Source organism: Gallus gallus, chromosome Z (genome assembly GCF_016699485.2).
Source record: "Gallus gallus isolate bGalGal1 chromosome Z, bGalGal1.mat.broiler.GRCg7b, whole genome shotgun sequence".
In the NCBI taxonomy this organism is placed as follows: domain Eukaryota; kingdom Metazoa; phylum Chordata; class Aves; order Galliformes; family Phasianidae; genus Gallus; species Gallus gallus.
This window is the reverse complement of record NC_052572.1, coordinates 52690347-52702515: the sequence shown is the minus strand read 5'-3', so window position 1 is coordinate 52702515 and position 12169 is coordinate 52690347. Positions and strand designations below refer to the sequence as shown.

Genomic DNA, 12169 nt, shown 5'->3' with positions numbered 1-12169 from the left:
TTAACCATGTGGACATCTCCAAACACAGGAACTCTTTCTTCTGTTAATTCATCCTTTTTCTCCAAAGACACACATATCTATACGTGGGGAAAAAGGAACAAACAAACAGAAAACCAACAACCTGTGGTTAATACAAGTAAACAAGCAATTCAGTGTTTTGCAGTCTTACCAGGTGCAGTCAAGTGAAAACTGGAGGAGAGCAGAAATGGGACTCCAGTCTCTGCATGGACTCTGCCAACACAGCGTACCTTGATCTGGTTTAGCTCCTGACTCAAACACATCACAACTTTCTTGGAGTTAAAATGCAATTGTTCAGCATGGCTAATAAACCACTAAGTGCAGCAAATGCAAGCAGACTGCTCCTTGGTCTGTGCTGTTAGTGTAACAGACCTGCACAACCTGCTTCCATTTACACAGACACTTGCTCCTCCAGCTTAACAATCCATTTGTCTTTCCTCTTGTGAGTGTTCTTTACAATGTCTTAGTGCTCTGGAAGAGCATAACTGCAGCCTTGAGCAAAAACCTGAGTGCAAAGAAGGGTTATGTGTGTAGCATTACTTAACATTTCTGTAACTATCTCTTTCCATTTCACAATACTGTTTAGCTGAAATCATCATAATACATCCAATTTGGGGTCCATTTCATTTCAAGAGAAAAGGAATTAGGATTTTTTTACCTACAGATACCGTTTCAATGTGGTCAGAATCATATGTTTGTGTTATATTTATTTATTTGTAACAGTCCCATTTTGCTTGTTTATGTAATTTTAAGGCAGAGTAAGAATGCAGTTAGCTACAACGCTGCGATCCAGCCCAACAGCTTGGTTGGAGAAAGTTTGCTGGGCATCTTCTTGAAAACATGTAAATCTTTGAAATGTTTCCCTGAGCAGAAATTCTTGTTTATACAAGATATACTCCTACATGCAGAGAAAAGCAAACACCAAAAGCACAACATGTAAGTTAGATGAAGAATCTGTAATTGGTCTGGGGTTAAATACATTAAGCAGTCTTTTCCAGGGGCGCTCCCATCCAACACCACACAGCAACCTATGCAAATCCACACCATGTCAATACAATCATCACACTTCCAGTCAGGAAAGTCACCCGGGAAACAAACACCTTGTTGTATGCAGGAGGCTAAGAGGGTGCCCTGCATCGTTTCCAGGAATTTTTGCAACCTCATACCTAAATCTGATGCTTCCCTTGTTTCTGACAAGCAGTTTAAACCCAAAATGGAACACCAGTATTTTGGCTCACACTTTTATACCCATGCCATGCTGCATGTTCCTTTGTCAAGGCTTGGTAAACAAAGGGTATGGATAAGTCAACTAGGAAATTGAGTGTATCCTCAGTGAGTTTGTAGATAACACCGTACTGGGAGAAAGTGTTTGTTTGCCTGAGGGTAAGAAGGCCCTGCAGAACGATCTGGGTGTCTTGGTTGGACATGTAGCTGAACATCAGCCAGCAGCAGCGTGCCCAGAGGCCAAAGCAGGCCAACAACATCTGGCTTGTACACTAGCGCAGCCAGCAGGAGCAGGGACGTGATCGTCCTTTTGTACTCAGCTCTGGTGAAGCCACACCTCCAGTACTGTGTCCAGTTTTGGGACCCTCACTATAAGGCATCGAGGTGCTGGAGTGTGTCCAGAAAAGGGCAAGGAAGCTGTGAAGGATCGGGAACAGGAGCCTTATGGGGAGCAGCTGAGGGAACACGGAGCATTCAGTCCGGAGATAAGGAGGCTCAAGGAGACCTCATCGCTCTCTGCAACTCCCTAAAAGGAGGTTGTGGGAATCGCCCTCAAACTGCCTGCGCGGCTGCCGCACCACAATACCGGAATAAGCCTCACCGGGTCCCCCAGCCCCACTGCTGCCGGGGCCGACGTGCCCGCCTCCAACCGCCCACAGCCCAGTCCCGCCCCGCCCCGCCCCGCCCCGCGGCCGGGCGGAGCGCAGCGCAGCGGCACGGCTGCCGGGGACGGTCGGCGCAGTCGCGAGCGGCCGGCGGCAGTGGCGGCGCCATCATGCCGCGGGAGTTCGAGCTGTGCCCCGGGCGCCGCATCGGCGGCGACAATCCCTGCTTCATCATCGCGGAGATCGGGCAGAACCACCAGGGCGACCTGGACATCGCCAAGCGCATGATCCGCATGGCCAAGGTGCTCGGGGAGGGCCGCGGGCAGCTGCTGCGGGCGGGGAGGTGGGAGTGGGCCCCAGGCTCACCCCAGGGGGAGCGGGCGGGTTGTGGGTGAGCGGCTGGAAAGTAAGATCGTGGTGGGAGGCAACAAAAAGAGCGTTTCGCAGCCGATGGTCGGTGCGTGACGGCTCGCGACTGCGCCGTGCTCGCGTTGGGGAGGTGTTCGCCTCACGCACTGCGCGCAGCTGCGGGGGGCGGCGGCGGTCGGTGTGCCGCACCCGGGTGTGGGTACGGCGGGGCTCCGAGGCGCTGCGCTTCGGTCTGCCTGGCTGCCTTAGCGCGTTTGTGTGTTGGCTTCCCCTGGAGTAATGCTTCAGTCACCCCGTCAGACAGACGAGCCTTTCTTAAAATTTGCTGTTAGGTGTATTGGTTAGACCTGCGTTTGGAAACTGCGCAGGAAAAACCGGGGCAGAACGCGTTCAGAGCCACAGGTGCAGTCACTCTGAGCGTGGTCGGTGCAGTCACTCTGAGCGTGGTCGGTGTGAGCGCTGCCATGCAGATACCTGCACAGCCTTCGTGTGTTCAGACGAGGACCGGTTGCGCTGCCCCTGTGAGTGACGCAGCTTCTTTTGCAGGAGTGTGGGGCAGACTGTGCTAAGTTTCAGAAGAGCGAGCTGGAATACAAATTCAACAAAAAAGCCTTAGAGAGGCCGTACACCTCCAAACACTCCTGGGGGAAGACCTACGGGGAGCACAAGCGCCACTTGGAGTTCAGTCATGACCAGTACAGAGAGCTGAAGAAGTATGCAGAGGAGGTTGGGATTTTCTTCACGGCTTCTGGCATGGATGAGGTACGTACACCACACCAGCATGATGCACAATTCAGCTGCTGTATCTGTTGCTTGCACCTTACAGTTCTTACATAGAAAGTCCACCAAGAGCGCGTGTAGATATTGAGTTTGTAAATGAGGAAACTAGACTAATGTAGTTCTGCCTGTTCACTTGTGTATCCGCTGTGGTTGATTATATGTCAGACTTTCCTCTATAGACCTTTTTCTCTACTTAATACCAATCGTTTCCCTATTTTTTTTTCCTTTATTTCTGTTTAGTAGATGTAAGTTCATGTTTCTCAACATCAGAAATGGTTACACTCCCTTTTCCTTCAAGATGGAGAGGCTCTTTACGTTGCCTTGCTGCTCTTGAAACGTTTACTGATTTTTGTCAGCAGACTTTTGGGTAGTCACCCACCAGCCTGTACACTTCCGTGGAGCTCATCTGCTGCTGTTCCCCCTTGAGACATGTGGAGTCTTTAACTTTTGCAAGTTGCCTACCTCAAATTAATAAATGCAGTCTATGATTGAAATGTGTAGGCAGTAAAGTTCAGGTAGCAGTTAAGCCTCTTCACAGAGTGAAGTTTATATATTATTTTACTTTTATTTGCGGCCTAGAAAATGAAGAAAACAAACTGAAAGAAACCCTCTAGAAGTAAGCCAGCCACTTTTTCCCTAAGGCAGGCACACCAGCATTTCCGTAGTTCTGCAAGTAGCCTTGCCCAGGATGGGATGAGATGGGATTTATCTGATGTCCTAAGGTGATCTGTTCTGTGTCTTGCTTTCCCTACCATCAGAGAGAATTGCTGACCCATCAGTTTAATCTCCTTTCTTGTAATTCTTCATGTGACATAAAAGTTCCTACTTTCACTGTACCTCCTCTTTCTTTATTTGAATAACATTATCATCTCCTTTTTTTTTTTTTTTTATATATATATATTTCCTGGACTTAGGAATCACAATTCCTTCGAGTTTTTTACCCTTGTCCTTTCTAGTCCTCTGGCCATTCTCACTGTTTCTGTTAACACACTGTTTTGTTGGCTGAAATACTTGAATTGCTGTGTCCCAGCTGCATGCAGCTCTCGAACCCCATAAAAAGCTTATTTCAGCTGTCTGACAGACAAAAAGGAGATATGCATGTATTGCAGTAGTCTGTTGCCATGGGCTCAGAAATAGATCAGGGAAAAGAAGGTGTTGTGGTATTTATTTAATCGGTATCTTCATGTCTAAGGGCCTGTGGAATAGCAACACTTTCTCTGTTTTTTTTTGTTTAAGAAAATAACATTTTAATCTGGTGATCTTGGATTTCCATACCTGAGATCTTAAACACCTGTATACTTTTGGAGTGAAAAATCAGGCTCTTTTCTGACATTGTAGTGAAATGCAGAACATGTGAGATGTGGTAGTAAAGTTCAATTTCCACCTGGAATGTTGCCTCATCAGTTGGTTAGCAGTACTGACATCATTCTTTGAAGAGCAGTTTCTTCACATAGGTGCTGACACTTTAGCCCTGTTTCTGCTAGCCACAGATCTTTGAGCTTACTGTAGACCTTGCATAGATTTATGTAGTGTTTGTTATGTACAGTTTACAGAAGATAATCTCTGGAACTCCAGGTACATGAGGGAGGTTAAAATGTGTGTTTAAGTGTATGAGGAAGTTCTGTGAAGTAATGCGTGAAGTAAATACAAAGACTACAGGTAAGTTCTTCATCTGCTTTGTTCCAGAATGTACCGGAGATGGAACAGGATCTCATTGCACCACTCCCTCTAGCGTTGTCTCTACTGCTTGAAATTACACAGAATGGTTGAGGTCAGAAGGGACTTTTGGAGGTTGTCTGGTCCAACCCTGCTGCTCAGGCTGGGCCTGCTCACGGAATCTCTTATGAAAATGCTGCCAGCTTTCAGGAGATAGTCATCCTATGAGCAGTAGTATTAGGTACTGCGTCCAAATGGTGTACTTCATTTTGTGCAATCTCCTTGGATTTAGTCTATGCCTTTGTAGTATGTCTTTATGCCCAACACATCTTAATGAATAAACTGTATTAAAGAAACATAGTACATCCTAGATACAAGCAATTGAACCTCCATCTTAACAATTATAGAAAAATTAAACCAGAGAAGATGTGAATCTCCTTTGAACATTACCTCTTTCTTTCTCTAGTGCTGAATATGTTTGGCAGCAACAAAGAATGAGCCCATGAAACTGGAATTGTTTGGGGAGCGATTGAAAGGGGGACAAAGTTGGGTAACTGTCTCATTGTTTCCCTCAGGTGTGAGTGGAAGATTTTAATATCACTCGCTACGTGGGATCTTTTTCTTCAGTGTACCTATTTACAAAAGGTTAACTTACTGATGGAATTCAGATTTTAATAGAACCTTCAATAACATCTGAATTGTCTCAAATATAGCATGCATGTTTTGAGAAGAAGGCAGAGAGAAATTAAGATTTGAGTAAACTGCTTTACTGTCTTGTCTTTGGCACATTTTATGTTTATTTTTGGATATTGCTGATAGAAGAAAACCCCTTGTAGTTTTCTTTTTGCACACTGATAGTTTTTCAGATGCCTGTGTAATAGTTTCAGAGTCATTTTTCCTCAAATGGGGAATGTACGCCCTACCTAGTGTCAAATTATGAAATAAGAGGCTAGGAATAAAATTCTGTGAACTTTCAAACTTGTAATATTTTTCTATTTTTGATTACAATGTTTTAACAGGATAGGTAGGAGGTAGAGGGATAGCGCTGTATATTTCACTGTACACGTGATTTTCTTTATGTCTGTACGTTACTTATTTTTTGGAAGGAAGCAGTAATATTCTTACTGTTTGCCTCCATAGTACTAAGAGTATTTTGGCAACAGTTTCAGAAATTCAGGCTTTTAGTGTTTGTAGAAGGCATCTTTACAACGCCTTTGTTGTAAAGGCATCTGACAGAAAAATCAAGCCACGTTGTCAGTGTCAATCTTGAAATCTAGTCATTTGTCTGACCCCGAGTTTCTTAACTGTTAACCTGCAGACCAGCCTCTTGAAGCAGAATGGTGCATCTGCTTTGCATTTATTTGACCTACCTTTCCATTTCTTTTGTACTTTATATATTCTGCACTAGTATAGTTTGAGGGTTATCTATACATGCCCTATTTAAATAAACTTTGCTTTTGCTATTTTACAGGGTTGGCTTGTTGATGGTTCTTCTCTGTCATTAACCCAGCTGAAGTGGTATGTTGAAAAACAGTGAATTTTATTTATTTATTTTCTTGCAGATGGCTGTGGAATTTCTTCATGAACTGGATGTTCCGTTTTTCAAAGTAGGATCAGGAGATACAAACAATTTTCCGTATTTGGAAAAGACTGCAAAGAAAGGTAAGCATTATCATTGAGCAGTGTTTGTAGAATCACAAGAGTTGTAGGGGCTGGAGGGATCCTCTGAAGGTCATTGAGTCCAACCGACTGCTAAAGCATGTTCACTACACAGCAGGTTGCACAGGAAAATGACCAGGTAGCTTTTCAGTATCTCCGGAGAAGGAGACTGCACAGTGTCTCCAGGCAGCCTGTTCCACTGCTCTGTCACACTCACAGTAAAGATTTTCTTTGTGCTCAGATGGAACTTCTTATGTTCTGGTTTGTGCCCACTGCCCCTTGTTCTGTCACTGGGCATCACTGAAGTGAGCTTGGCCCCATCCACTTAACTCGTGCCCATTTTCCCCTCTTAGTTGATCTCCTCTTAGCCTTCGCCAGGCTGAACAGCCCCAGGTCTCTCAGCCTTTACTTATAGAAGAGAAGCTCCAGGTCCTTCATCATCTCTGAGGCTCTCCACTGGACTCTCTAGAGAATTTACGGTCTTCCATGAACTGGGGAACGCAGTCTCAGTAAACTTCACTGGCTTCACAGTGTCTCACCACTTCAGTTATTTTGTACTCCCTCCACTTGATTTCAGGGGGGGAAAAAAAAAAAATCACCCATCTTCCCTTTCTAGTTCAACCAAATACATTTACTACAAGAACTTAGATTAAGCTTGTGCAGACTTCTTAGGGACCTAAACTTGAAATCCAGGCAAATCATTTTGTTTAATGGCTAGGACGCCCAATGGTGATTTCCAGCGGGATGCAGTCGATGAACACAATGCGCCAGGTTTATCAGATTGTGAAGCCCCTCAATCCAAACTTCTGCTTCCTGCAATGCACCAGTGCCTACCCGCTGCAGCCCGAGGACGTCAATCTCCGTGTTATACCGGTCAGTGAGCAAGAAAGAGTGCCCTGGGCACAGTACCACAGAAGGGCTGTGCAATTCTATTGCGTTTGGTTTCCAGGTCTTACACGTGCTCGAGGTTGCTTCTGAGAAGTGAGAAAATGCATCATGGTCCTCTCATTCATCGTGGCCTTGAAGTAAACTTATTACTTGGGTGCTCTTGTGGCAGAACTCACCTTAAGGAATACGATAAGAGAGATTGCTCTGGGGCTTTGCAGTTACACAGGAGGAGGTGGGAGGCTGAAGTGTGAGCGTGAGCTTTGCAAAGGAAAGAAAAGGATGTGGACAGTTCCCTCACCTCTAGGAGGGTGTGCGGAACTGAGGACGTGGTTCTCAGCTGGGAGTTTGACCAGATAATTTTATTAAAAAGGTTTTGTGTGTTTATGAGAGCTGTGAGAGAAAGTGGATTATAGTTTCCTTTGAAATTAGTGCTTGGATGTGCCTGATACTGATGTAGTAAAATGTTCCCAGACAGGCCAGCGTCTAAACATTTTCCCCGCTTTATGCACACAGTATTTGTTAGCTTGAGTAGAAGTGGACGTGACCGTATTTAATTGCCTGTAGGACTGAATAACTGCTTTGTGTGCTGCTGAAAGGATTGCTTCAGATTTGAAACACGGGCAGGTGCACCATCTGCTTAGAAACAGGTTAAGCTTAACAAGGTGTTGGGTTCTTGGGTTAAAAATGAACTCCCTTTGCCCAGCTTACGGCGGGGTGGGCTTTTAAGACCTTGAAGAGCACAAATAAATTAAAAAGAAAAGCGTGAGGGAAGTCGTACAGTAGAACGAGTCTTTCTCATTGTTGGTATTGATAATCACAATGAACTTCTCAGAACACAGCGGAGTGGAGTCCTTGAAGTGGAGTGGTTGGTAATGCAGTGTGACCTGTTCAATTGGAAATTCTCCCTGAGCGTAACCAACCGCTTGTTTTGTGGCACGGTAACTGCGTGCGTCTTCACTGCAGTTATGACTGTTCAATTTGCTCTGACTTTTGAAATTGCTGCCTTGGCAATTGAGACCGACTCTATTGTGATTCCAGGCGTATCAGTCAGCCTTTCCCGACATCCCCATTGGCTATTCGGGGCATGAAACCGGCATTGCCATTTCGGTGGCAGCTGTTGCTCTGGGTGCGAAAGTCGTGGAGCGGCACGTGACTCTGGACAAAACATGGAAAGGAAGTGACCACCAGGCATCCCTGGAGCCAAAGGAACTGGCCGAGTTGGTGAAAGCCATCCGTGCTGTGGAAAAAGCAATGGGCTCTCCAATCAAACAGCTCTTGCCTTGCGAAATGGCTTGCAATGAAAAGGTAACTTTTGATTCACAGTCAGTAATTCCTATGCAGAACAGCAGCAGGCAGTACTTGGGTTTGTAGTATCAAGGTCTCAGTTTTGCCACAGTGTTTTGCCTCTGTGCTCTAATAAATTTTCCACCACAAAGGAGCAGCGCACACATCGGGCCTATCGCGCTGTAACTGTAATGCCGACCTGCCATTTCTTATCGTGTGCTGTTTCTGGCAGCCAGGAAATGTTTTTACCAAAGCAGAGGACGGTCAGTTTTGAGTTCAGTGGAGTTGTATGGATGTCCCCCAGTGATTAACTCCCTTGAGCGGTAAATATGTGTGAATGCACGAGCTGTGTTTACACAAAGCTAGGATGCTGGTCAGTCTACTCAGATTCCCTCCATTCTGATACGGGGAAATGCCAGTGAGACAGTGTCTGAATTCAGAAAGGATTTAGATTTTTCCCATCAACCTTGTTACAGTGAACGCTTCTGTGCTATCTCAAGCTTCTTGTGGAGAAAGAAGATAAGCAAGTGCTTGGGCAACCCTCTCCCAAGCAGCTGTATAATTTTTTTGTCCTCTTCTGGTATTCCGTGCCCAGGGTTGCATGGGACCTAAACGTTCTTTTTATTTTCTCCTCCGTAGCTGGGGAAGTCTGTTGTGGCAAAAGTGACCATTCCTGAAGGAACCATACTGACACTTGACATGCTGACAGTGAAGGTGGGAGAGCCGAAGGGATTTGCTCCAGAAGCCATCTTTGATCTGGTGGGCCAGAAGGTAAAAAAAACAATTGAAGAGGATGAAACCATCACTGAGCAAGCAGTGGAAAATCACGTCAAGAAAGTGAAGTGCTAAACCAAAGCCCTCCCTTTGATTTTTTTATGACGTAGGTCTCTCCTGCTGCACAGCATGTTTAAGTATAGCGACATGGTAGGTTGGAAACGATCTAAGAAGACTAACATTTTCTGTGTCTATTCTGCAGGAAGTTTTTGCAACCAGGGGATATAAATTATAAAAAGCAATTTTATTAGAAACTGCATAGTACTGTGTCTAGAAAATGCCATGTTCCTCCTCTTCCATTCCACTTAGGTTAATTTTGGATTTTTGCCAAATCCAAGTAGACCAAGGTCTACTGTTTTCTAGCTTTCCTCTTCTGTTAAGAATGCACTAATCCTAATAACTTGTGTATACTTGAATACTTCTGTTGCTGTAAGCCTCTCTCTTCTGCCATTTCCCTTAATGCCAGGAACATAGGATGCACGTTTGAGTCGAATGCGAAGAGAAAGATTACCTAAGCTAAACAGACAACTTTACACGTGCAGTGTGATAGATTCTTCTTAAGAGATGTCTTAGCATGTAAAAAAAGTCTCAAGTTAAAGAAATGGGTGGCAGGAACCTGCTGGAGGAATGGAAGTGGACAAACTCAGAGAAGTGTGTGTGGGATGCCACTCTTTTGAAAGCTAGCTCCTTGAGGAGAACTAGGTTCCAGTGTGCACTTACCTTCTCAAAGGCAGTACCAACAAAGTCAGTGAATTGGATATGTAGACTGCTCCCATACAAGGAGCTAGAAAAGGAGCCTTTTTGTACATTTTACAAGCTGAAAGGCAAGACAGCAAGCTAGACAGGGCAAAATTCACCCCTGATGGGTCAGTGGAAGTAAATTCAGTTTGTGCTTCCAGAAATTGGCAAAAGCACCTGTCAACTTACTGAATCCTGGCATCTTAATAAATTCTGCAGTGCAGTTGGGTTTCTCTATTTGTATGTGGGGACAGCTTCTCAGATAAGAAGTCAAATGCTAGTAAAGGTTTTGCAGCCTCCTTTTTGCACAGAGATGCTGTGTTGGGATTTCCCTCCCCACACGCTGCTCTTTGAAACAGCTGAAGCTAGCTCCTTGACTGGATCACCTCACTGACTGGGTCACAGCATGGTTGCCAGCACTCCTCTGTGCAATCCGCTCTTGCAGTAGAGGTTCTTTTCAAGTAAGAAGTGCAGTCCTGCCCATTGTCTTGCTCCTCTTACCTTTGTTTGGGCAGGACCAAATGGCAGCAGGTATAACACATCTCTCAACTAGCTTGATTATCACAAAATCACATTGGTGTTATCAGCCTGCGTTTGTCTGTGACAGAATCATTTGCTAGTTACAGTTATGGTTATTGCTACCTCCTGGTCATGAATTGGTAAAATCTCTTGCATTTGATGGTGATTTTTCTGTGCCTGTGAGTCGTTTACTTTCAAAATGTGTACTCTTCTGCAGTTCTGAAGAGTCTGTAGCTCTGTCTTTGAAGTGGGAAGGAGCTCTTTGAATCATGTGCTTGTGACAGTCTGTGAGTGCTGATGCACTATGCTTGCCTTACATGAAGAAAAAAATAAATTGTTGAATTTTTTTTAATGGCAAATTTTAAAAATAAATCCAGCTTTTGAAACAAGCTACTGTTTTTGCATTTCAGTGTGTAGTAAGATCTTGCCTTTGCCAGCAGCAGACAGGAGTCAACAGCTTTTAGTATTTCAATCACCAAAGATTACCTGGCTTGCTTCAAGTGGCAGTGCTTGTTCAGGTGAACAATACACCTGGTCCAGTTAACTGATAAAAACATAGGCTCCAAAGATTTCTAGGACTTAAATCATAGAATCACCTAGGTTGGAAATGACCTTCAAGAACATCGCATCCAAACATCAAACTGGCATACCAAATCTTAGCACTGAACAATCTCTCCTATAGCCACATCCACACCTCTCTTAACTATCTCAAGGGATGGGGACACCACCAGTTCCCTGAACAGCCTTTTCCAGTGCTTAACCACCCTCTACATGAAAAAATGCATAATGTAAGATTTCAACATTCCCTAGCACAACTTCAGGGCTCATATTCTGCCAGTTGTTACCTGAGAAATGAGACAACTAACATCCATTTTGTGGCCTCCTTTCATGTAGTTGCAGAGAATTATGAGGTCTCCCCTCAACCTCTTCTGTACTAAACAACCCCAGTTCCCTCTGTTGGTTCTTGTACGTCTTGCTTTCTAGTCCCTCCACCTGCTTTATTTGGTTGCTCTTCTCTGCACACACTTGAACAACTCAGTATCCTTCTAGTGAGAAAACTAAAGCTGAATGCAGTATTGGAGGTGTGGTCTCTCCAGTGGACAAGGGGACAATCACTTCCTTAGCCCTGCTAGCCACACTATTTCTTACATTGGCCAGGATGCCATTGGCCTTGATTACCTGGACAGATTTCTGGTTCATATTCAGCCGCGTTGACCAAAACTCCAGGTCCTTTTCTTTCCCAAGCCTGTGCTGCTATTCAGAGTGGCAACCCAAGTGCAACACCCAGCATTTGGCCTCACTGGATGTCATGAGGTTGGACTTTGTCCATTGATCCAGTCTATCCAGGTCCCTCTGGAGACTCAATACTTTCAAGCAGATCAACATTCCAGCTAAATTTGGTATTGACTGCAAACGTACAGAGGGAGTGCTTGATCCCTTCATCCAAGGCACCATCCAGAAATATTTAAAAATATATTTAAATAATAATTAAAACTAGCCCCAGCACTGGTGACTGACCACTGACTGGATTGAACTATGTTTACTAGACTGGGAAAAAGAATAAACAATTATCCCTAGAGAGAAACAGCAGATGAAAAGTAATCCTTGTGAACTGTCTCAGCTAGTTTTACGTGCATTTATCTCCACCGAACAAC

The 12169-nt window shown here is 44.6% G+C and overlaps 1 protein-coding gene across 1 annotated transcript; it reads left to right on the top strand.

The window, feature by feature from the left end:
* Positions 1–1980: 1980 nt before the first annotated feature.
* NANS (N-acetylneuraminate synthase) lies at positions 1981–10903 on the top strand. Its single transcript, NM_001007975.3, has 6 exons — positions 1981–2149; positions 2763–2978; positions 6215–6314; positions 7030–7184; positions 8238–8504; positions 9123–10903. Exons 1-6 carry the CDS (start codon positions 2018–2020, stop codon positions 9330–9332), a joined length of 1080 nt encoding a protein of 359 aa, NP_001007976.1. The 5' UTR covers positions 1981–2017; the 3' UTR covers positions 9333–10903.
* The last annotated feature ends 1266 nt before the right edge of the window (positions 10904–12169 follow it).